This window comes from Heterocephalus glaber, unplaced genomic scaffold, assembly GCF_053883595.1.
Source record: "Heterocephalus glaber isolate CG9 unplaced genomic scaffold, H.glaber_assembly_v1.0 deba00001795, whole genome shotgun sequence".
Classification (NCBI taxonomy): Eukaryota; Metazoa; Chordata; class Mammalia; order Rodentia; family Bathyergidae; genus Heterocephalus; species Heterocephalus glaber.
In genome coordinates, this window is record NW_028258476.1 from 2,010,011 (window position 1) to 2,034,937 (window position 24,927).

The window sequence follows — 24,927 nt, forward strand, 5'->3', positions numbered from 1 at the left end:
CGCGGCTGGGATTAGATCCCTGGTTTTCTTTTCCTTTTATATTTTGTGGTTCTGGGAGACTGAGCCCAGGACTTTTACACCAAGCTTCATCCCCAGCCTTTTTATTTTTTATTTTGAGACAGGGTATTGTTGAGTCACTAAGTTGCCCAGGCTAGGGTTGAACTTGTGATCCTCCTGCCTCAGCCTCCCAGAGTTTTGGGATTGCAGGTATTGGAGGAATCCGGCGGCGCTGTCCTGATGAGGCCCCTCTAAACCCTGCTCCCAGCACAGCTCATCCGGGGACCCCTAGCATTGTCCTCCCTGCTCTTCGGCCACTGCCCGCGCTTTCCCAAGCCTTGGTCTTGGGTGGCCGTCACCGCCTGTGCTCTCCCAAGCCTTGCCAGGCAGCCTGGCCCCTCGCGCTGAGCTCCCCCTCCCCGAGACCCCACAAAAGACCCGCAGCCTGCAGCAGAGCAGCTGGCCTGGTCTCCAGTGCCAGAGCGGCCCTCTCAGCTTTGCCCTGCTCTGAGCCTGTCCTGCTGAGCTCGTACCTGTTTCTTCTTCTCCTTTTCCCTGACAGGTATGCAAAGCCATGCTGGGACAGACCCTGGGCTTTCTGATCCAAGGCACTCAGCCGAGGGCCCCATCCACTATCATGATGACTGCAAAATGTAATGGGGTTTGGGCTGTCGTGGAGGTGAAGCCCTTCACACACTCGTCCATACTGCGCCTGTGTGTGGTAGCTTCACATCTGGAACCAGAATGTGGTCATCCACATCCGGGTCAGAAAAGGCCCGAGATCAGAAGAGCGTCACTGTCCCCAAACCCCTTTCCTCAGCTCCAGGCTCTGCTTAATGAGAGGACCACGGGCCCTGGGAGCACAGGGACCTGATGCCCAACTTGCCAAGGATGGCCTACACCAGAAAGCAAATATGCTCGTTCACCTTGAGAATGGCCTTCTAGTTAGTTGGTTAGTTGGTTGGTTGGGTGGTTGTGTGGTATCGGGGATACCATGTGGCAATGTCCCCAGCCCTCTGTAGTTATTGTGAGACAGGGTCTCCCTGAACTGCCCGGGCTGGTCTTGGACTTGAAGTCCTCCTACCTTAGCCTTCCCAGCAGCTGGGCTCACAGTGTGTGCTCTTGCACCCAGCGAGAAAGGCCTTTTTTCAGTAGGGAGGCCTTTGCCCAAAGTCAGCGTCTGAGGCCATAGTGGACTGGCCCGCACTTCCCCTGCAGCCTTGGCTGCTTACCTGAGCCAGGCACAGTGGCCCTTTGGCAGGGGCGCCCATGCCCAGGGTGGGCTGGCCAGCTGTCTGCAGCTTCTGCCCTGAGGCTGGCTCTTCAGGATGCACCCATGGCTGGCCGACTCAGCAGGCTTCCCTAAGGTTGGAGGAGGGTTTGGAGGGGGACGATAACCTCCCATGGGTAACCCACTGAACGTTTCTGACTGTTTCTCTGATTCCGGACTATGTCCACCCCTCCCATTTGCATCCCATGGCCCACCGTGTCCTGGCTCTCACCTGCCACACTTCCTTTTCCAGCTCCTCTCCAGGTCCTCTGTCCACCTGCTAAATGCTAGTGCTCAGCAGCACTCTGCCCTTTCATATTTTCTCTTCTTATTTCATGTACTCTTTCGAGAGCATTTATTTTACTCTTCTGATTTTAACACCGCTGATAAGCAATCTGTTTACATGTATACCTGTGGACTTCACTTACCCAAGTAAAACTCCTATTTTCCCATGTTCTTGGTGCTACTAGTTGTTTTACTTTTCTCATTGATGAGACAAAATACACAATACTGAGAGTTTATCTTAGGTCACAGTTTATAGAGGTTTCAGTTCATAATTGGCTGGCTCAGGGCTGGCTATCAATGGCAGGGGGTGTCACGGAGCTGCAGAAGGCATCAAGCAGCAAGCGACCAGCAGCAAAAACAGCAGCTCTGCCCCTTATATCTTATCCAGCTCAGCCTTAGGGTGGGCAGCATTCACACCCTTAATCCTAGCACCAGTGAATCAATCCCAGCATCACACACCCTAGATCCAGCCACCTCTGAAAAGCCGCACTTATCACTGCATGAGGATTTAGGGGACATCTAGATGCAGCCATAATATTAGTAGAACAGTCTAGAAGCGAGAAACTTTGAAAGCTAGAAAAGCTTTGGGTCCTCCTCCTCCAGCCTACCTTTGAAATTCCTCCCCAGTGCACCCCGTTTCCGCAGTCTCCTGGCCTTGGAGGTGATATTATCTATGTATAGTGGTTAAGAATTCAAGCTGGGTGGGCTGGGGATTTAGCTCAGTGGTTCTGGCACCTGCTTTGAAAGCAAAGCACAAGGTCCTGAGTTTGATCCCCAGTACCAAAAAAAAAAAAAAAAAGATTTCAAGCTGGGTGTGGTGGCACACACCTGTAGTCCCAGCACTGGGGAGCCTGAGGCAGAAGGATTGCCATGAGTTCAAGGCCAGCCTGAACTACATAGCAAGAACCTGTCTCAACAGGAAAAACACAACAAAATAAACAAATGAACCAAAGCAACACCTCTCCTCTCAGCTTGTTCTGAGTCCCTATCCCACTGGCATGGCGGGCCAGTGATTCAGCCCGGGGCTTGGGCCCACTCCTTTTCCCCAGGGCAGAGCCCACGTGGGGGAGATGAGTGATGACGGGACTCAAGGTGGGGGCCCATGTTGGGCTCGGCCATCTAGTCACAAAGATGTCCATCCGCTTTCTTCTCACCTACCTGACCCTTTCAAGCCCAGACTCCTGCCCAAGCAAAAAGGGGGAATAACTCATTTAGGAACGTCCTTTCCAGCTGGCTCAGGGAATTTCTGCACATCTAGGTGCATAGCTGCCTGACATTATGGAACCCTTCACTTACAGTATGTGTCTGGATGTCCCCCAAAGCCGCATGTGGTCACAGGTGGGGCTTTTCAGAAGTGCCTGGATCTAGGGCATGTGATGCTGGGATCAAGAGTGTGTGATTACTAAATTGGTCCACTGATTGGTTTGGCATAATCCTAGACGTCAATAAAGGGAAAGCCCAGGCTCGGTATGAGTGGATAGAATATAAGAGACAGAAAGGGGACAGCTGTGCTTGCTTGCTGCTTCGATACTTCACTGCTTGCTTCCTTGCTGCCTTCTGCCTGCCATGAATGGTTTTTCACTGCCATGCCACCCTGCCTTGGAGCCAGGAAACTATGAACTGAAACTTCTACAAACTGTGAGCTATAATAAACCTCTCCTCCATTAACTTTGGGTGTCAGGTATTTTGTCTTAGCAACAAGAAAAGTAACTAAGACACTTTCTTCTCAGGGTCTTGTATTCCCAAAGGCCATCCCAGGAAGCAGGAAAGGGGAACAATATTACTAGGAGCCATCAAGATCTAGACTGTCTCTAATTCCCTTAGTTTCTGAGAGGCCAGGGGAATCCATTCTGGTCTTAAAGGGAATACCCACTATCTTCAAACCTTATTTTGTCCAGTTTTGTCTCAGCCCTGAATCTTCTCTGTTCTAAAGGCTGTACGCTTGGCTGTTTTCTGTGTTCTGTCCCTTCACATTCTCCCCTGATGCTGAGAGCCTACCTGCCTGGCTGTTCATATGGAACATCAGGGAAGGATAAAGGAAGAAAGAGTGGGGGAGGGAAACATCAGAAATTGTACCCAAAAATACAGTGAACCTTTGACTTATGAACTTGATTGGTTCCTGAGGGCTGTGGGTTGTAAGTCAATACAACTAAGATCTGTATGTTTACCTGAATACAAGCTATAGATAACAAGAGACAGATGAATCTCCCACTAACCTAATGAATCCAAGTTGTTTGTATGTCAGGCCAGTTGTAATTTGGGGGTCTACTGTATTTTTTCAGCACAGTTGTTGTTGAACTATTTATTCATTCAGGTCGTTATTACTTCTTATCTACGCTACTGCAGTAGCCCCCTCTATGGTCCCTGTTCCCAGTCTCATCCCCCTCCAAACCCCTGCTGTTAAGAGGGATCTTTCTACAACATAAATCTGTCTGAGACCTATGTCTAGTGTTCCTTGGCTGCTGACTGCTTACCTGACCTCACCCCAGCACTTTAGGAAAGTGCTAAGGGTCCTGACCTGGTCCTGAGATTTCCTTCCTCCTTCTCCCTGGCTGAACTCTGTTCTCCCCTAAAACTGAACTGAGTTTAATTTCCTGACGCCAGTGCCTTGCTCTTGGATAGGCTGTTTCCACAGGTTAGAATGCCTCTGTTATGGTTTGGGTCTAGATGTCCCCCAAAGCCTTGTGCAGTCATAGGTGGGTTTTTGTCAGAGGTAGCTGCATCTAGAGTGTGTGATGCTGGGATTCAGGGAGTGTGATTACTAAACCAGCTCACTGATTGGTTTGGGACCTCCCTAATCCCAGTAGTCTGGATAAGATAAAAAGGGCCAGAAAGAGGCTGTTAAGGTTCCCTAGTTGCTTGCTACCTTCTGGCCACCATAAACAGTTTCTCCTCTGCCAGGCCACCCTGCCCTGGAGCCAGCTGGCTATGGACTGAAATCTCTACAAACTGTGATCCAAATAAACCCTTTCCCCTTTAACTTTGGGTGTTGGGTATTTTGCCTCAGCAACAAGAGAAAAGTAACTAATGCAAACTCCCTCCTTGAATCTGATAGATTCTCCCTTACTTTTCAGCCCAGATCAACTGGTTCTAGGAAGCAGCCCTTTAAACCAACTCCCTTCTCTGGGCATCACTGACCTCTAATTTGTTTAACTATATGTCTAGGACTTGAGCCAGAACAGCAGGCTTCTTAGAGCGTTAACAATGTTTATGTCTCTGCATCCGCCACCTGATTTAGTGCACAGCACCAAGCAGGCCCCTAAGAGAACGAGTCCCAGGGATACTGTGGAAAGCTGAGCAGGGTGAAAGGGAACATTAGAGGAAACAATGAAGGCAAGGGCTACCTGAAATGAAGGTAGCCCTTGGAGGAACAGCAAGCCAAGTGAGCCTGAACTGGGGTACAGGGTGTGGGCCTTCCCAGCCTCGGACCCCCTCCTCCGCAGCCTCGAGTACCAGGGCTCTCCCTACCCACCCGTGATGCGGACCTCCGCGGCCCGGAACTACAAATCCCAGAGTTCCCTGCGCCGCGGACCGGAAGCAGCCCTTCCCAGGGTGGTGGCGGCGAGGGGCGGTGGCCCAGCGGCGGGAGATTCAAACCTGGAAGAAGGAGCAACATGGAGGGCGGAGGAGAGCGCCGGGGTCGGGAGGCCTGTGAGTGTCGGGAGGGCCCGAAGCGGGTACGCCGGGATGCGGCTGAGGGGCTTGGGCACGCGGGGTGGCGGGCGGGGCGGGCGGGGCGGGGGGCTGCTCGGTGCGGAGGAAACGGGAGCCCCGGTGCCGGTGCCGGTGCCGGTGGGCGGGACGGTGGCCCGCTTCGCACCTTTGGAACGGCTGTCTCCCTGACGCCGGACTCCGGGGCTCCTGGGTCCGGAGGTTGTGCAAGGTGGCCTAGATGGCCCTTTAAACCCGGGGCTATTGACGCTACCGCGCCTACCAAGCGCTGTCCCGGGACTGGACTCCGAAAGGCACGTGGGGGACGCCTGCCTTGGGGGTGCCGCCTGGAAGCCGGGGGTGGGGGTGCACGCCTGTAATCCCAGCACTCGGGAGGCTGAGGCAGGAGGACTGCTGCGAGTTCGAGTTCGAGGCCAGCCTGAACTACATAATGAGATCCTGTCTCCAAAACCAAAACTAGACAAACAAGGTACAGAGCAACTGGGTGTGGTGATTAGGCCTGTGATCCCATCACTCTGGGAGCCTGAGGCAGGAGAATGGAAAGTTCAAGGCCGGCCTGAGCAAATAAGACACCTAGACCCTGTCTCAAAATAAAAAATAAGCCGGCCCTGGTGGCACACACCTGTAATCCAAACACTTTGGAAGGTTGAGGCAGGATTGCCACGTGTTCAAAACCAACTTGGACTCCATAGTGAATTCAAAGTTGGCCTGAACAATAGCAACCCTGTCTCAAAAAAAAAAAAAAAAGCTCTGGGGATAGAGCTCAGTGTGATGTCCCTGGGTTCAATCCCCAGTACCACCAAAAACAAAAATGGTAAAACAGAAAGAGGCAGCTTTGAGACAATTCTTCTCAAACTGCAGGGTGCCAAAAGTGCCTGAGTTGTTAAAATGCAGAGTCCTGAGCTCTACCCAGCAGCTTCAGCTCCAGTAGGCCTGGCTTCCAGTCGTCTGCAATTATTACTAGCAGTGCTATGCTTGGAGAGGGAGGGAGGGACTGGAGGCCAAAGGATGGGAAGGCTGAGGTTTCCATCCTATCCTGAGTGAAATGCAAAACCGGCTGTTCTTTTTTCACCCCTCCTTCTTCTAGATTAGGGTTCAGAGAGCGAAGTCCATGTCCACCCACTTCTTGAAGGAAAGCTAGTTCCAGCCTAAGAAGGGCAGGAAGAATATTTTGTGGGCTTTTTTTTTTTTAACGAGACACTGTGTGTGTGTGAGTGTGTGTGTGTGTGAGTGTGTGTGTGTGTGTGTGCGCGCGCAAAGTCCTGCCAATCTCAGTCTCGGTTCATAACTCTGAGGTGAGGTCACTCACTGATTTATTTTCCATGCTTAACAACCAATACTTGTTCCCTGCAGGCCTCCTCAGAGGAGCCCGTGGACTTCCTGCCTTTGGCCGGTGCTTTCAAATCTGTACTTGAAAGTGTGTGTGTGTGTGTGTGTGTGTGTGTGTGTGTGTGTGTTTTTAACTTTCTTAACTGCCAATTCAAATAGGCCCTGCCCTCTCCAAATCTTACGCAGGATATGCAGTCTGTGGAAACAGGATAAAGACCCAGCACAAATTGACCAAGCTTAGTCTCTGCAAGCCACCTACATTGTTTTCTTGTCATGTGTGTGTGTGTGTGTGTGTGTCCTCCCCTCACACCGTGAGATCTGATATTATCTTCCCTAAGGAGAGGTGGAGGAGAAGGAGAGAGAATAGCATAAAGGAGCTACTAGGGAAGAGTGAGAATGCTGTCTCCTTTAAAGAATTCTCTCTTCTTGAGTTTGAGGTCAGCGTTGTCTGCATTTTATTTAGCTTCGAAGATTATTTTCCTCCTCAGGTGACCTATATCAAAAAACAATAATAAAGATACTTTTGTGATTTTTTTTTTTATTATTTTATTTTATTTTATTTTTTTGGTACTGGGGATTGAACTCAGGTCCTTGTGCTTGCACAGCAGGCAGCGAAACCACTGAGCTAAATCCCCAGCCCTGTGATTTTTTAAAAAATTCTCCTTTTCCTTCCACTTAATCCCGAGTGCTGTGGTTCCCTCTGTTGGGCCCCCTTTCCCCCTTTCTATCTATTCTTTATTTTGTTTTGCTTTTTGGTACTGGGGATTGGACTCAGGACCTTGCACTTGTGAGGGAGGTGCAGTGCCACTGAGCTAAACCCCCAGCCCTCGGTTCTTTATGTGTGTATGTGTGTGTGTGTGGTATTGGGGATTGAGCCCAGAGTCTCACATATGCTTCACCAGAGCTTTATCCCTAAGCTATTTCCTCATCCCTTTTTTATTTATTTATTTTTTTTTAATTTTTCTTAAATTCTTTTATTGGTACATTTTAGGTATACAATACATTTACATTTATCACTGGGTGCTTGTACTTGTACATGATATGTCTTGGTTCTTATTTTTTCCCCATTCCCTGTGAGCCCTTCACCCCTAAACCCTTCCCTATTTACATACTTCGTTTCCATTTTTTTTTCCTTTTCTCATAATTTTTCTTTCCCTTCTTTCCTTTCCCCTTCCCCTCCTACCACCCCTACCCCTTTGGACCTTTTCCTATTTTGAAGTATCAATTATTAGTTTTTAATCTTTTTAGTCCTAATTTACACTCTCAGTTTCTCACACTAGAGAAACTATTTGGTATTTACACATGTGTGTCCTATTTATTTCACTTAAGAGGATGGCTGAGGTTTTGTTCATAAAGTCTTTTCCTATGCCAATGTCATCAAGAGTTCTACCTAACTTATCTTCCAGCAAGTTTAGTGTTTCTGTCTAAATATTTAAATCTTTAATCCACTTAGATCTTAGTTTAGTGCATGGTGATAGATATGGGTCTAGTGTTTTGTTTTTTGGGGTTTTTTTTCGGTACTGGGGATCAAACTCGGGTCCTTGCGCTTGCAAGGCGGGCAGCGGAACCACTGAGCTACATCTCCTGCCGTAGTTTTAATCTCTGACAGGTTGAAATCCAGTTTTTCCAACACCATTTATTAAATAGGCTATCTTTCCTCCAATGAGGGTGGTTGGCTCCTTTGTCAAAGATGAGGTGGCGGGCTGGGAATTTAGCTCAGTGGTTTCGCTCCCTGCTGCGCAAGCGCAAGGACCCAAGTTCGATCCCCGGTACCAAAAAAAAAAAAAAAATGAGGTGGCTGAGTATGTCTGGAGTTGTTTCTGCATCTTCTAATCTGTTCCACTGGTCCTCAGGTCTGTTTCTTTGCCAGTACCATGCTGTTTTTAATCACAGTAGCTTTGTAGTATAGCTTCAAGTTGGGTATTGTGATACCCCCAGCCATGTCTCTGTTGCCCAGAATTGCTTTTGCTATTTTAGGTCTCTTCTGGTTCCAAATGAATTTTTGGATTGTTTTCTCTAGCTCTGTGAAGTATATTGTTGGAATTTCAGTCGGCATTGCATTAAATCTGTATAGCAGTTTTGGAAGTATGGCCATTTTCACTATGTTGATTCTTCCTACCCAGGCTCATCCCTTTTTTAAAAGAAAATAATTTATTTTTAAATTTTGAGACAGGATCTCTAAATTGCCTAGGCTAGCCTGGCACTCATGATCCCCCTTCCTGAGCCTCCTGAGTAGCTGGATTTTGCCACCAAACCCAGCCTACCGGTTCATGCACCTGTTCTCACCTAGCTCAGCTGGGTGTGGTAGTGCATGCCCATAATCCCAGCACTCTGGGAGATTGAGACAGGAGAATTGCAAGTTCAAGCACTGCCTGGGGAACTTAGCAATTTAGCAAGACTGTGTCTCAAAATCAAAAAAAATTATGGGGCTGGGAATTTAGCTCAGTGGTGCCACTGCCTGACTCCCAAGCACAAGGTCCTGAGTTCATCCCTAGTAACAAAAAAAAATTATGTAAGAAAGGGCTGGGGATGTAGCTTAGTGCAAAAGCCCTAAGGTTCAATCCCCAGTACCACAAAAAGAAAAAAAAAAGAAAAGGACCTAGCTCATAGGTAGAATCCTTCACTTCCTCTGCTGCTTCCATAGATTTCATTCATGGGTTATGATTACACTTATTACCTTACACTGGAGTTATTAACTTACAAAATTTTCTCTTTTAGTACTAATCTCTGTTTTCTGAGAGGTCCACCAGCCCTGGCCTGAGGAAAGGGAGGTATTTATTTTTGGGGGGGGCGTTGGTACCAGGGATAGATCTTAGGATCTTGCGCTTGTGAGACAGGTGCAGTACCACTGAGCTAAATCCCCGGCCCCAGGAAAGGGAGGTATTGACTGAATGATGAGGGGTTGTTGAATGGAGTCCTAGTTGAATCTGTGAACCCTGCCTCTGACCGAGTACCTAATGAGGATGACACAGGTCCAGGTCTTGGAGAACCCAGTCTAATCAGGGATAAGATAAGGAGCTAAGTTCCCAGCCAAGGAAGGCCCTGGACACCTGTGCTGGACAGCACTGCCAGAAGGCATGGCGTAGGCTTGGGAAGGAGAAGGAAGACAGGAAGTTAGCTGCGGAGCAAAGAAGAGGAGGCCCCTTGATAAAAGGTGTCTTGAATGACTAGTTGGGACATGGGGGAGATGTTTCAGGCCTCTGGCAGGTCTGTGTGCCAGTCTTTTTTGAGAGATGGTCTCGCTGTGTAGTTCAAGCTGGGTTTGAGCTTGCGATCTTCCCTTCCTCACCAACAGAGTACCAGGGTTACAGGTGTGCACCAGTGCTCCCAGCTCTAGCAAAGTCTTTCAGAAGAAGCCTCAGAGCTAGGCTCCTGCCTAAGCCCCCTTTGTTGATCTTCTCCCCTCAGATGAACGCCTCACAGCTGAGGAGATGGACGAGCAGAGGCGGCAGAATGTCGCTTATCAGTACCTGTGCCGGCTGGAGGAAGCCAAGCGGTAAGCAGAGACAGAAAGGTGGATTTTCTCTGGTCTGCCTTTCCCACTCTCCCCAGCCCAGACACCTGTCCTCAAAGCCAGTGCAACAGGACAAGGACCCTTGGTGTGGAAAAAGGCAGGTTGAAATAGCATCTTCTGCTTTTTAAGGCAAATCCCAAGCATTACATCCTTTTATCCCATGTCCTTCAAAACCTACCTAAAATCTAGGGGCATTTGCTGACGTAACTACAGTGCCATTATAATACCTAGCTAAAGTATCTGTAAATCCTAAAGATCAAAACCCAGGACATTTTCAAATTGTCCTGATTGTCTAAAAAGAAAATCTGATTTTTCAAATAAGGATCTAAAAAAGCTCACTTATTACGCTTGTCTTTTACGTCTTCTTTAACCTAGAGCAGTTCACCTCCCGTTTTTCATTTTTTTGGGTCATTGGCTTGTTTAAGAAAGTGGATCACTTTTCTTGTAGAACATCCTATATCCTGACTTTATTTGCTTCCTTGTGTCATTCACCTTGTTCCTGTAAGCCACGTATTTCCTATAAATGGATGTTGGCTCTAAAGGCTTGATTGAATTCAGGTTCAATTTGTTTGACAAGAAGCCTTCATTGACAGTGGTGTGTGTTATAGGACGTGACTGCTCATCCCACTTTTAGTGAAATTAAGTCTGATCTGGGAATTCAGGTAATAACCTGGTGTCTGTGTCATAAGATTCCCCATTAACCTTTCATCTAATGGCTTCCTGGATTATTGGTCCTCACTAGAATCTATTTTATCAGGATTCTAAGTGACTATTTTCTAATTCTGACATTGCTTCTTCATTAGTTACCTGAAATCTTTTTCTAAAAAAGATCTTTCCCCAATCAGCCCAGGGCTTTCTGGTCACCCTGCCATTCAGTTTGTCCGAGAGGGGCAGGATAAATACATAATTCTTTCCTTTTACCCAATAGTCTATTTTTACTGTTCCCCAAAAAGTAGGTAGGGTGGAGCAGGTAAGAGATCAGGTGTCTGTTGCACGAAAGGCAGGAAGCAGGCCATGACTGATCTCTTTGGAAACATACTTCCAGCCAGGGATTGAGCTCAGTGGTGCCGTTGCCTACCTGTCACGCGGAATGTCCCAAGTTTGATCCCCGGTACCAAAAAAAACAAAAACAAAAACAAACCAAAAACAAGCAAACCAAAAATAAAATGTGGAAACACACTTTCTAGTAGACCTAATACATAGGGACATTAGGAGATTCCATCTAAGGAGCCTTTTTTTTCTCCTTTGTAAAACTACCAGCAATAACATATTTTATAACCTTATATTCAAAGTGTTTTCACATTCGTTAGTTCATTTGACCCTGGCAGCTGCCCACTGCTGCAGGAAATCCAGGTGGTGTCACCCTCATTTTGCAGATGCTGCAATTGAGGCTCAGGGAATGGAGGGGAGGCGGTGGGGAAAATGGGCCTTTGAGTTCCAAGAGTCTGTGAGCCTCACTGGAGGTGGGCAGGCACAGGCTCTGCCGGACAGACTTGGAGTAGATGGGCTCAGAGCCGGTCGGTCCAGGGGTTTGGGGCAGCCTGGGAGGAAGTGGGAAGAGCCATGCAGTGGCGGGGGGTCGGGGTAAGGCAGGAACAGGAGCTAGGAGAGGCTCAGGGCCATTGCAGGAGACAGGGAGACAGACCCTGAGTTGGAATAAACCAGCATGGCTGCCAGAGCGAGCGAGAGGTGCTCTCACGCCTGCAGCTGGATGGAGGCCTGCCTGAAGGAGGAGCTTCCTTCCCCGGTGGAGTTGGAGGAGAGCCTTCGGAATGGGGTGCTGCTGGCCAAGCTGGGCCACTGCTTCGCACCCTCCGTTGTCCCCTTAAAGAAGATCTATGACGTGGAGCAACTGCGGTACCAGGTGGGCATTGTATACTCCACCTTCCACCTTCTTCCTCTCAAACTACCCCTTCTCTTTGCAACCGTGAGCATGGGTGACTGAACAGTTTATTGTCCAAATCTGGACAATTTAAAGGAGGAAAGCGGGTACTATTAATCATTGCACCTGGACAACAGGTATTAACCAGGGTCTCTCCTGAGACTAGAATAGGGACTATTAGGGAGTGGGAAGGGGTCCAGGGGCAGCAGGGAAAGGGGAGGACAAGAGAGGTGGGAGGGAGGAAAGCCATGGTCAGGGCCCATGCGTGCACGCGTGGAAATGCCACAGTAAAGCTCCATTAACTTGTACAATTCGTATGTGTTAAAAACTTTTTAAATGAAAAGTCGGTGTCTCCCAGTCAGGTGGTTTATATTACTCTTTATCAGCAAGGGGCAGTTGTTAGGTGGGCTTTAAGATGGCCCCGATGGCCTGGGGCTGTAGCTCAGTGGTAGAGTATTTGCCTAGCTTGTGCAAGGCCCTAGGTTCAATCCCCAGAACCACCTGAAAAAAGATGCCCTGAAAAGCAGACTCTTCCACCCACGCACTGCTCTGTGCTCTAGCCAGCCCAACCGCCCCTTCCCCTCCTGCTCTCCTTCTTAGGAAGGCTTACCAGCTGAGCCGTCCGTCCCGGTGACTTCTGTTTCTTCGTCCTTGGTTGGGGGATGGGAGAGGGGTCCTCTGCTCCCCCATCCTTTCCTCTTGGATCTCTAAGCGTAGTCTGGGCTCTGCCCATAGGAAGCACCAGGATCTGTGGAAATAGATTCTCCTCTTTCCTTCCCTTTCAGGCAACTGGCTTGCATTTCCGGCACACAGACAACATCAACTTCTGGCTATCTGCAATAGCCCACATCGGTCTGCCTTTGGTAACGATGGGCCTGACTGTTGCTTGTCTCTACCCTTCATGAGTCCCCCATCCCCTCATGCTTTATCTCCCTGGACCATTAGTGCCCATCTCCATGTATCTTTTTTATTCTTTTGTTTTGGTACTGGGGATTAAACTCTGGTCCTTGAGCTTTTGAGGCAGGTGGTGGAACCACTGAGCTAAATCCCCGGCCCTTCCATCTATCTTTTTTGTTTGAGACAGGGTCTTTCTATACAGTTCAAGCAGGCCTTGAACTCACTGTAGCCCACGCTGGCCTCAAACTCACAGTGATCCTCCTGCCTCAGCCTCCCGAGTGCTAAGATTACAGGAGTGTACCACCACGCCCGCCTCCATGTATCTTCTAAAGTAATATAACCAAACAACAGTTCCTTGGGGCTGTGTTTCTTTGAACCAGGTTACTTGGTCCCTGCCTCGCTGCTTCCCTGTGGATGAAGGGAGGTGAAAACCCTGCAGCCGTTGTGTAGCGGGGCCCCAGTTAGTGCAGGAGACAGCTCAGATCAGCCAACCTGAGCCTCACAGGGGCACCAGGGCTCGCCATGCCCCTCCTTGTAGGTGATAGACTGCAGGTGGGAGGCTGAGGCCGGAGACCCCAGCTTTACATGTGAGGCATCCGTTGTGTGAATCTCTGTGTACTTCAGCTGTAAAGTGGGCACAGCGATCCTGCCCTATCTTTAATGTTGGCAGAAGGGTCATGTGCTCTGTACAAATTCCATTTGTAAAGAACTACACAATTTTTTTTTTTTTTTTTTGAGCCAGAGTCTTCCTATGTAGTTCAGGCTGGCCTTGAACTCACAATGGAGACCAGGCTGGCCTTGAACTCATGGTGATCCTCCTGCCTCAGCCTCCCAAATGCTGATATTACAGCCATGCACCACCACACCCAACAGGAGCTATACAAATTAGGCATGATAGGATCCTACAGTGTATGGTTTCATTCTGTTGTTTGCCTTCTCTGTAAAAAGGAACTCTAAGATGAGGAAGCAGCATAATGAAAAATCCTTTGGAGGCAGAAGCATAGGAGCGTGTGTCCTCAGGCCGGTACACTTTGGGTCCATATCATGGCCAGGATGCATTAGGTCTCATCACAATTGCTAGGTGGCATGGGAAGATGTACCTGGAGTGACCCCCTTCTTAGCAGGGGGCTCAGTCGATCAGAAGGCTCTGGCTTGGAGCCAGGTGGCTTGCCCTGCTGTGTTTGGTCCAAGGCCATGGGCACCTCACTGGACCCTCGCTGTAGCTCCAAGTGACTGGGGCCTGTGTTTCCTGGAGGATGTGGGTTGTGTCCTGCAGCCTAATGGCCTTGTCAGGGTTCCACGCAACCAGGGCACTGTGTGACCATGTGTCTGTAGCTGGATACTGGCTTACCACGTGTCCCCAGTGCCTTCTCAGTACTGGGCTGACCGGAAGTGATTGAGGAGACTGATGGAGGCCCCAGGCAACAGGGGACGCACACCTCAGGCTGGAGAGGCAGGCCCAGTGCTTGGCCCCTCGCCATGCCTGGTGCTGTCTCCAGTCACAGCAGGCTGGTTTCCCCCCAGACCTTCTTCCCGGAGACCACAGACATCTATGACAAGAAGAACATGCCCCGAGTGATCTACTGCATCCATGCCCTCAGGTGCGCTTCCTCTGGGTGGGTGTGACCCATGATTGACAGCACTACCACAACAGGAAGGAGAGAGGGTGGGCCACAGCCTGTCAGGAGAGAGGTTTTGTGTTCATGGGGCTGTGTTGAGGTTGATGTGCGTGTTTGCAGGTGCATTTGTGTGGGTGGAGGGAAAGAATAGGAAGTATTGGGGCATCGGTTTGGGCTAGGTTAATGGATCAGAACAAGATGGACGCACAGTGACGCCCAGGCTGGGGATGTAGCTCGGTGGTAGAGTGCTTGTCCAGCATGTGCGAGGTCTGGGTTTGATCCTTGGCACCACCAAAAAAAGCATCATCGCCAGCCATGCAGTGTGAATGGCAGAGGCTGTTTGATCCTACTCACGGCAGCCATCAGCACTGAGCTGGCTGTGTCACAGGAATTCGCATCAGATCTTGTGGCTGTTCATCTCTTCCTGCCTTCACTTCCCACATCTTTTTATGCCTCCGCTCCTTGGCTCAGCAGGTCCATGCTTGCAGCGCCTTTCCTGTCCTCTGTCACCATCCTGTGACTTGCTCCTGCCAGTGTCCTCTGTGAGGCCTTCCCAGTCCCACCAGGCCTCCCACGCCATCTTAGTCATCTCTCTAGCACTTGCCTGGTGCGTGATAACATCATTTCCTGTGGATCAGGGTGACTCCAGGCAGGCCCTCAGGGGTCTTCAGCTCTAAGTGGCCCTAGTACATGTCCTGTGCCTGCCCTTTGTCCCGGGCACTGTGCCTTCCAACACCCTCCATTCTCCATTCTTTCCCAGTCTCTTCCTCTTCCGGCTGGGATTGGCTCCTCAGATACATGATCTCTACGGGAAAGTGAAATTCACAGGTAAGCCCAGATCCTTCCCCGACCACCACAGGCTGGGCAGGGTCTCAGGGTCTGGGCCTGATGAAGGTACTGGTGGTGTCGTTGCAGCCGAGGAACTCAGCAACATGGCCTCTGAGCTTGCTAAATATGGCCTCCAGCTGCCTGCCTTCAGCAAGATTGGGGGCATCCTGGCCAATGAGCTCTCTGTGGATGAGGCTGCAGGTAGGGACCAGCCACTGCCCTGCTAGGCGTAGGCGAGTGAGCATGGGGAACTTCAAGCCTCCTGCTGCTTGGATGGCTCTGGCTTCCTCTCACCCACAGGCAGGTGAATCAGGCTACCTGGTTTACCTGCCCCCAGGAAGGTGAAGGGCATGATGTCGGAGGGGTCTGTAGGTGGATTGCTCTGGCCTGGACTTCTTTCTGGCTTCCTGACCTTGTTTCCATGCCCCCTCCCTCCCAGTCCACGCAGCTGTTCTTGCCATCAATGAGGCGGTGGAGCGCGGGGTGGTCGAGGTCACCTTCACTGCCCTGCAGAATCCCAGCGCTCTCCTGGGGAACCTTCGGGAGCCTCTGGCTGCCCTCTACCAGGAGCTGCTGGCCCAGGCCAAGGTGGAGAAGGCTGCCGATGCCAGGAGCCATGTGAGGAGGGGTCTCGGGGTGCTGAGGCCAGGAAGTTGAGTGACCTGAAGAGTCTCAAGTGAAACCAGGACTCTTCCTGTCCTTTCTAGTTCCAGAGCTGCTTGTTAGAGAAACTGTTAACTATGTCTGTTCCCCAGAGTGACTGGCCTTGGCCTCAGGAAGCCCCCAGAAGAAATCAGTGCAGATGGGCAGGGAGGCCCAGGAGGGGCCTGCATTGGTTTCCTTCTCTAGTTTTTGCAGGACGACAGAGAAAGCCAGGACATCTATGACTACTACCTGACCCAGGCGGAAATCCAGGGCAACATCAACCATGTCAACGGTAAGGGACTGGCCGAGAGGGGCTGCTGGTGCTCCAGGGTCAGCACTGGGAGGTTTGGGGGTGGCTTCCCCCAGAAAGCCCTGTCGCCTCGCTTGAGCCAGCTCTCCTCAGGAGAAAGATGGTAGTTCAGGGAGCGTACGCTCCACTTTCTGGCATCAGTGTCTGGAGAAGCGGTCCACTGTGGGAGGCTTCTGTTTAAAGGGACTTCTGTGGAGAGGACAGAGGCCGAGGGACAGACCCTCTGGCTTCTGTGGTGGGGGACAGTTTCCCTGGGGTCCTTGAGAAGAGAACGCAGAGCACAGGTTGGGGTGGGGTAGCAGAAGGCTCAGGACGGCGGGCATTTGGCTATGATGGTCAGAATATCCTCAGTCTGAGGTGCTGGGAGGGGAGGCTGTGGAGAGGAAGCTGAGGAGTGTGGGCTGGACCAGGTGGCCCAGAAACCCAAGGGGCCAGGCTCGGGTACCTGGCAGGCAGGAAGAGGGCTTTCTCACATCGCCCTTCATGGAGTCTTGGCCTTCCTTTTTCAGTCCGTGGGGCTCTAGACATTGTTGATGATGCCGTGGAACGACAGAGCCCCGAGGGCTTGCTTGAGGCCCTGCAGGACCCTGCCCTGGCCCTGCGCGGGGTGAGGAGAGACTTTGCTGACTGGTACCTGGAACAGCTGAGCTCGGACCGGGAGCAGAAAGCACAGGTCGGTCTGCTTCCTGCCGCCTCTGCCTGACTGAGGGTGGGAGAGGGCCTCCCACTCGGCCACCGCCACTGCCAGTCCGTGGCATCAGGAGGCGCTGGCCGCGTGTTTAAAGCTTACTCTACTGGGCCAGTCAGCCTCGGCCCTCCGAGAGTCCCTCACACTGACCTAGGAGGCAGGGGTACGCTCCCCTTTGCTGAATTAGGGCCTCAACTTAGTAATCTTGTTTTTAATGCTGCCGCTTTTGTCAGTTTGTTATTCAGACGCTCGTTCAGTAAGAAAGGATGAGGTAGGCTCAGGGGCTGGTGCGGGGCTATTCTGCCTGCGGGAGGGGAGGAGGTGGGTGGAGGATGGCTCCGGGCGGACTGGGAGCTCATGCCCCACAGGACTCTGCCCTGGTCTCTTCCCTCTGCAGGAGCTGGGCCTGGTGGAGCTTCTAGAAAAGGAGGAGGTCCAGGCCGCGGTGGCTGCGGCCAACGTGAAGGGTGACCAGCAGCAGGCCAGTAAGTCATCACCGCTCAGGTTTGGTCTGGGTGCCCTGTCGGCTCACGGAAGAGCGTCCCACACCTTCCCTGGCCTCTACACTGGGCAAGGAAAGTGCCGCCCGCTCACCAGCCTGGAGAGGGATTTCTGCCCTCTTGCTCTGCTCTGGTCCTGGCTGCCCTGGGGACGTACAGATATGTTCACGGAGGCCTCAGAGACAGTGCCGTGTTAGTGCCACACTGGGCAGGCACTTTCCTCCCGGGAAGCTTCCCATTCCGACAGTTTCAAGCTGTTTGAACTTCCTGACTGCTGAAATGTCTCGATTTCCCAGATGAGAGAAAGTTATATTCTCAGTTTCCTTTGAAAACGTACAGATATCAGTCTTCCCTCAAGAACACACGAGCTGGCCTCCCTCTGGCGTGAGGGGTCAGTCTGTCTGCAGGCGCGAGGCGGAGTGCCCGGCACATGCCTGGCCTGGGACACTGGCCCTTGCGGCCTCGGCCTCTCAGCTCCTGGACACAGGGCCACTCCTGGCAGCGCTCGCCTTAGTAGCTTAGGTCGGTCCTGATGGCTGTTGCCAGTCATCTTGGACGCCTCTGAGCTTACCTCCCGTGCTGAGCAGCTTCAGGTCTTCACGGGGTCTTCCCTTTAGCAGCCTATACACTGCTACCTTGGTTCATGACCTTAATTCTGTCCTCGTTTCTGGTCACAAACCAAACAGGATGAGAACTGAATCAAAGTTCTCCGTAACATCGAACCTAACCATTGAATTTGACTCGGTTCTTGGACGGACAATTCAGTTTTCAGCCCGAATCTTGGAAAGAATCACGGTGGTGGACTGGGGCACTGCTGTACTTCACTGTACTTCAGTCGCCGCCTTGTCCGACAGGCAGTCCCTTTCCAGAGCCGGCCCCACCTCCTGTCCGCGTCACCCCCAGCTCTGCGGAGCAGGAAGACCTGTTCTCTCTTGATTGCCCAGCCTCTCCGTCACCAGGCCTCTGGTCCTCTGGGTTAGGTTTCTCTAGCACTTTCCCTGCCAGGAGCAGGTGAGAGGTCTCGGCTGCCTGGGCCTCCTTCGGGACGCTTCCTGCTCACTCCTGGCCAGACCCTGTGCCCCTGCCCTGCCATCGCATGGTAGGGGTAGGGCTCCAGTCTGGCTCTGACAGGAAGGCTCTGTAGGAGTTCTGTGTCCTTATTTCTCCCCAAGAGCGTCTGTGGTCCTTGATGCCTGGACATTTTATTTAATTTTATTTTTATTGAACTAAAATTTAATCGAGCCTGTAGAACTAATTACCAATTTACAGGGATTGACATGGGATGCAGTTAGCAAAAATCTAGATCTGCCTGGGCATTTTCTAAGCTCTGGATTTTGTAAACTCAGATTAAAGCGAACCTCGGAACCTTTCTAACTTCCTCCTATCACCCGGGAGCTGGTGATGCCTTCGCCTTTGCTGTCACCAAGGTTGTCTCTGCAGCCCCTGGCTGATCTTGCCTCAGTCATGCTCCACAGCCAGCTGTCCATCATGCAGTCACCTCTGCCCTGTTAGCTGCTATGTGTGTCCCGTGCAGAGCTACCCAACCTCTGGGCCTGACAGATGGCTTCCTGGGGAGCCTCTCCTTAAAGTGGCCCAAGCCCTTTTCTCCTGAGCATGGAGAGAGGTGTTTCAAACCCAGCCGACAGCTCTCTGAGCAGTGACTTCCCCACGGAAGTCCTGGCAGAGCCGAGCCAGGCAGGAGAGCAGGAGAGCTGGAAGGCCCAGCCTGCACACTTCTCACTCTCCTCCCATGCAGTGCTCCAGGCTGTGCAGCGGATCAACAGGGCCATCCGGAGGGGAGCAGCTTCCGATACCGTGAGGGAGCTGATGAGCCCTGCAGCCCAGCTGCCTCCCGTCCACCCCTGCGCCTCCGCTGTGTACCAGCAGGAGCTGGCGGTGCTCCAGCAGCAGCAGGGGGTAAGCCCAGACACAGGGCTGGCGTGGGGCTTCCTGCGAGCTGGGGCCAATGGAGATGCTGGCAAGGGATTGTGGAGGGGAGTGACACTTGTCCTGGTCTTACTGAGCAATCATGGCAGGCGATGCCCTTGAAAACTCCACTTCCCACACACGTTCACGCCTGAAGGGAGTCCCGTCAGGTAGGTGTTATCCTAGTCCAGTGGACAGGAAGCTAAAGGGCAGAGGGTAACTGCCCAGCTCCACGTGCCTGGCAGTGCTTACCGGGAGTGGGTGCAGACCAGGAATCCTAGCAGGCCATGCTTCTGGCCACTCCGCTGTCCCGCCTCATGTCAGTTAGTATGCTTCGCCAACAGGGAGGTGACAGCGCTTCCACTCAGGGACTCCCAGGCTGTTGGAGAAGTTAGGATACACCCGAAGGAGCCAGATGTGCTGGCACACACCTGGGATCCCAGCGCTCTGGGAGGCCAAGGCAGGAGCACTGAAAGTTGAGTGAGCCTGGGCAACTTGGCCACTAATAAGGACCTTGTCTCAAAATTAAAATTTTAAGGGCCAGGGATTTAGCTCAGTGGTTTTGCCGCCTGCTGCGCAAGCTCAAGGACCCAAGTTCGATCCCCGGTACCAAAAAAAAAAAAAAATTTTTTTTAAAGGGTTGATGATGTAGCTCAGTATAAGGGCCCTGAATTCAGCCTCCAGTACCACACACGAAAAGAGAAAAAAGAAAAGACGGTTTGGGCAGAAGACTTCAGGGAAGTGAGGCAGGAGGTACTGAGGGAAGGATTCCTGGAAGATGAGAGAAGCAGTAGAGAATCCCATTCCAGTAGGCATTCATAGAAAATCTACGCCAGGCACACCCCGACACAAGCATGACCTTCAGGAACTCACAGTCATAGTGTGTGGATTGCTTTCATGCAAGGAGGCGACAATAAGTACTACGAGGTAAAGCATAGTGACTGCAAACTCTGCTAGTTCTTAGCTGTGTGGCATTGGGCAGTTAGTTACCTTCTGCCTCTCATTTCTTCGTACATAAAGTGGGAGCCGTCATGTCCTCCCCTCTCAGGATTGCTGTGAGGCCTCAGTGAGCTCACTTGTGCTTGGAGAAGAGCCTGGTGGGCAGCGTCCACTGTCATCACAGGGTTCTAGTGCAGAAGGCAGGCAGGGTGCCTCAACAGGGGCAGCAGAAGCAGATTTGGAGGAGGAGGAGGAGGACTGGGCAGGCTGGAAGTGGCGCCAGGGCCAAGTGCGGTTCTCGGTGTGGAGCAGGGACCAGGTGGCTGCTAGCGGAGCTCACTGCTCATGGTGGCTCTGGAGTCAGGCACCTGTGTCAGCATCGTTAGCCGTGGGCTGGTTGTGGAATGGGGCTGTGAGTGGCACCTGCCTCGTCAGCCTGCTGAGATTTAAATGATGCTGTGTGAGGCATTCAGACTCAAGCACACTGTTCAGTGTCCCCGTGTTGAGCCCACCTGTTATTGAATGACCCAGACCCTCCTGCTGCAGGAGCTGGGCCAGGAGGAGCTCTTCGTGGCTGTGGAGATGCTCTCAGCTGTGGTCCTGATTAACCGCGCCCTGGAGGCCAGGGATGCCGCTGGCTTCTGGAGCAGTCTGAGGAGCCCTGCCTCTGGCCTGGCCGAAGTGGAAGGAGAAAATGCCCGACGGTGAGGGTGAGGGGTCGGCTACACTCGATAGTGAGGGAGGAGAACAGGGCTGATGCTTGAGTCCTGCTGCGAGACTCGCCTTCCGGGTGGTTCCTGTTCTTGGGACAGCCTCCCTCTGGGTGTGGGCGCAGTCCCTTGGCCTGTGTCTCTTCCCGGGACTGGGTGGGTCCACGGCCATCCCCTTGTCCACTGATTCAGTATTTCACAGCAGATGTTTGTGTACCTAGCCACGTGCCAGATACTCTTCTAGGTGCTGGGAAATGCAGTGAACCAAACAAATCCTGCCCTCCTCGAACTTGCTTTGAAGTAGAGGGAGACAAATGATTAGAAAAGCAGAAGAGCTCCAAGGTGGTGCCCGCCCATAATCCCAGCACTCTGGGAGGCTGGAGGCAGGAGGATTGCAAGTTGAAGCCCAGCCTGGGCAACTTAGTGATTTACCAAGACCCTGTCTCAAAATAAAAAAGGACTGAGGGTAGCTCAGTGTGAAGGTCCTGGGTTCAATCCCCAATACAGGGTTTCGGGGAGAGAGCAGAAGAGCTATGGTGCCAAACAAGGGCAAGGGGTGGGGACATGAGAGGGGCAGCTTTCTCTCCGAATTGTGGGGTTATGCGTGGCCTTCTGGGTAGGGGGATCATTGGGACAGGGATCTGAAGTGCCTAAGTGGCTCTCAGGCTGGAGCCCCAAGAACGTGTACTGGGTGCATTTGAGAGACATCAGGAGGCCCAGGGCTGTGGCTCAGAGATGGAGAACTTGTCTAGCATGTATGAGGACCTAGTTCAATCCTCAGCACCGCAAAAATAGCTAAAAGTAAAGCTTGCCGGCTGTACTGACACCTACCTGTAATCCCAGCACTCTGGAGGCTGAAGCAGGAAGATCACCATGACTTTGAGGCCAGCGTGGGCTACTTAGTGAGTTTGAGCCTAGCCTGGACTACATAGTAAGACCCTGTCTCAAAAGAAAAAGAAAGAGGGGAAGGGGAGAGGGAGGGGGAAAGGGTGGAAGGGAAGGGACCAGACCAGGCATCAGGAAGCCAGGGTGGTGGAGTAGGCTGACACAGAGGGGAGTAGGAGGTGAGGGAATGCCGCAGAGGCCAGGCTGTGGGCCTCTGACTTTCATTCTGAGGGAGGAAGGAAGCCACCCGGGCCTTCAGGCAGAGGGAGCCAGGCCGAACTACTTTAACTGTGCTGGGAAGGGATTTCGAGGTGCCTGGGAGCAAGGGAGGCCTGCGGTGCCCTTGGAGCCTTCTAGCACCAGATAGCTGGGCCTTGGCTGGGGAAGGTGCAGAGGCGGTGGGAGAAGGTATCAGCTTGTGGATGTGCCCTGAAAGCAGGACGGCAGGGTCAGATGGAGTGGTTGGGGCTAAAGAGGGAGAGAGCAGGGGATCAGGAGTTCGGCCGTGAGCCGTGGGGTTTCCAGCACTGCCTGGGTGTCGGCGTGGAGACCCCTGCAGGCTGCTGGGTACACGAGGACTGGAGCTGTGCTCTGGGGAGTCCTTAGCGTGAGACACATAGAGCCTCGAGGTGAGGTGATCCAGCCATGAAGGCCGGTGGAAGAGACCTGACGACCGACCCGGGATCGGGTGGTTCCACCTGGAGGTCAGGAGCAGCCAGGCAGCGGACGTGGGGAGACAGCTGGTGAGGAGGGCAGCCCCGTTGAGTGCCACCTGAGGCGCTCAAGGAGCTGGCTAAAGCGCTGTCACTTGTGCCCCAGGCTGCAGGGCCCTTGCCTCATGCTCTTCTCCCTGCTCCAGGTACTTCGAGGCCCTGGTGGAGCTGCGGCAGGTGCGTGGCGTAGGTGGGGCCTTCCTGAGCTGGAATGACCTACAAGCCGCCGTGAGCCAGGTCAACACCCGGGTCCAGGAAGAAACCGACCGTGAGCGTGGGGAGACAGTCCCTTGGGCAGCCCTGCCCCTAGCCAGAAGGCTGGGGCCTGCCCATCTCACGTCTCTTCCTCAGAGGTTCTCGCCATCAGCCTCATCAATGAGGCTCTGGACCAGAGCAGCTCAGAGAGGACTCTCTCTGCCCTGCTGCTTCCTGCGGCTGGCCTGGAAGATGTCAGCCTTCCTACTGCTCCGCGGTACCATTTCCTCCTAGTGGCAGCCAAGAGGCATAAGGCCCAGGTGAGCTCAGGCCTGGGTAGGCAGGAGAGCAGGGGAACACCCACTGAGGCCTGATGGACAGCTGCTTTCAGGAGTGGGCACGGGAGGAAGCCGGCCCTCATCACAGGGTACTGGCCAGCGTGCGGACTCATCCTAGGCTGCTCCCTGCTCTGCCTTGTGCACTCACCTGTGAGATGCAGTCCCTGTCCTGAGCCCCTCCCAGAGGGAGGGTGATAATGAGTCAGCAGACGGCAGGGTTTTGCGCTGAACCGCCCTGAGCATGTTGCAGACAGTGACTGGGAAGCAGAAGCAGGGCCCCTGAGCCAGGCGACTTCAGCTTGTGCCTCCACTGGTGTCCCCCGCCTCCCAGGGCCTCCATCTCCTCACCTACAAAAGTGTGGCAGTGATGAGTTTACCTCACAGTTACAGGGGTGAGAGTCACATGACAGGAGCTCTGCCTGACATTCGTTGAGTTCTCACTGTGGAGCGTTGCTTTATGTGTGTTATAAACGTTAATTCATAGTCAAGTGCTTGAGGCTGGCTAGGAGTACAGCTCAGTGGTAGAGCACTTGCCTAGCATGCACAGAGCCCTGGGTTTGATCCCCAACATAATTTAAAAAGGAGGAAGGAAAGCAAGCTTCAGAGCAGTGCTGGCAGTCAGTGCTCAATACAGCATCATTTACAAAGTCTGTTGCTGGTGTGAGAGTTGGAGGAAGCCAAGTGTGGGTCAGGCATCACGCTGTCGGTATGGCAGGTAGGCACACTTGACCTGTGCCACGTGATCGTCCTGTGCTTGTGGCTCGAAGAGAATGGAGCAAGAACAGGAAGGAGAAGGCAAAGGTCAGGTCAGGATCAGCCCGAGAAGGTGTGAATTAAGCCACAGAAATGGGGAGCTGGGGTCGGTCGGTGAGGCCTCTGGTGGGCCATCCCCAGAGTGGCTGAGGCCCCAGGGCGGGAGTGCAGCTGTTGAGCAGGCGGCAGACGCTAAGGGTGTGAGAAGCTTCGTAGAGTCCCCGGGCCATGCAGAACTGAGGCTTGGAACAGCCCGAATCAGGGTAGGCAAGAGCCTTCTGTGCCTGGCAGCGACCCAAGGAAGCCACAAGTCCATTGCTGTGGCTCTCAGCATCAGCCTGCAGCTGGGTTCCGCTGGGCTGCTTGGCTCGGGGGCCCTGAAAGACCAGACGCCTGCCATGTCTTTTTCTCTTCCCATTTCCCAGGTGACAGGGGATCCTGGGGCTGTGCTGTGGCTGGAGGAGATCCGCCAGGGAGTGGTCCGAGCTAACCAGGACACACACACAGCTCAGAGAAGTAAGTGGGCGGCCGGGGGCACCAGGAGGGGGGGGCGGGGACAGGGCCTCAGCTGCAGCCCAGACAGGCACCGGGATCAGAGCAGGAGACAGCCAGGCAGGAGATTCTCGGAGTAGGAGCTGGGAGTCCAGGCTGATCCCTCCTGCGCTTCCCGTGGGCCCTTTCCCTGTGATGTGAGCACATGTGGTCATGTAATGCCCAGAAATTCCCCGTTTCTGCTGGCAGCTCGAGTTTGGTTCCAACAGTGAGCTCTGGCCAGTGTTCGGTCTCAGGTGGGAGAAGGGTCCTGGGTTCAAGGGGTGAGGAAGGTGCAGACCGACCCTGCCTGGCGGGTGGGTGGGTAGGTGTCCACCAGCCTCCTCCACTCGCACTGTCTTCTCCTGGGAAACTGTCCTGGCCTCTCTGCCCATTTTCTGCCACTAAGCTTCTAAGCGAGCCAGTTTTGCTGTCCCAGAGCCCTGCTGGCCTGGCCCACTGTGCCTCCCACAGGGCCCCCTTACCGCTTCCTCCTGTGGC

General features: G+C 52.7%; 1 protein-coding gene across 3 annotated transcripts in view; it reads left to right on the forward strand.

The window, feature by feature from the left end:
• Positions 1-5,072: 5,072 nt before the first annotated feature.
• Iqgap3 (IQ motif containing GTPase activating protein 3) overlaps positions 5,073-24,927 on the forward strand; it is a 35,967-nt gene continuing 16,112 nt past the window's right edge. The window contains exons 1-16 of one of the 3 annotated variants that reach the window (XM_021249450.2): positions 5,073-5,203; positions 9,962-10,049; positions 11,775-11,931; positions 12,735-12,812; positions 14,371-14,447; positions 15,226-15,293; positions 15,381-15,494; positions 15,733-15,911; positions 16,143-16,230; positions 16,758-16,921; positions 17,334-17,421; positions 19,193-19,353; positions 20,848-21,005; positions 22,756-22,877; positions 22,961-23,124; positions 24,321-24,411. In XM_021249450.2, the coding sequence (XP_021105109.2) occupies positions 5,167-5,203; positions 9,962-10,049; positions 11,775-11,931; positions 12,735-12,812; positions 14,371-14,447; positions 15,226-15,293; positions 15,381-15,494; positions 15,733-15,911; positions 16,143-16,230; positions 16,758-16,921; positions 17,334-17,421; positions 19,193-19,353; positions 20,848-21,005; positions 22,756-22,877; positions 22,961-23,124; positions 24,321-24,411 (1,834 nt within the window). In that variant the 5' untranslated portion in view covers positions 5,073-5,166. Of the gene's footprint in view, positions 5,204-5,553; positions 5,694-9,961; positions 10,050-11,774; positions 11,932-12,734; positions 12,813-14,370; positions 14,448-15,225; positions 15,294-15,380; positions 15,495-15,732; positions 15,912-16,142; positions 16,231-16,757; positions 16,922-17,333; positions 17,422-19,192; positions 19,354-20,847; positions 21,006-22,755; positions 22,878-22,960; positions 23,125-24,320; positions 24,412-24,927 lie in introns of those variants that run through there. The other 2 variants (XM_013067940.3, XM_021249451.2) reach the window with 2 other exon arrangements.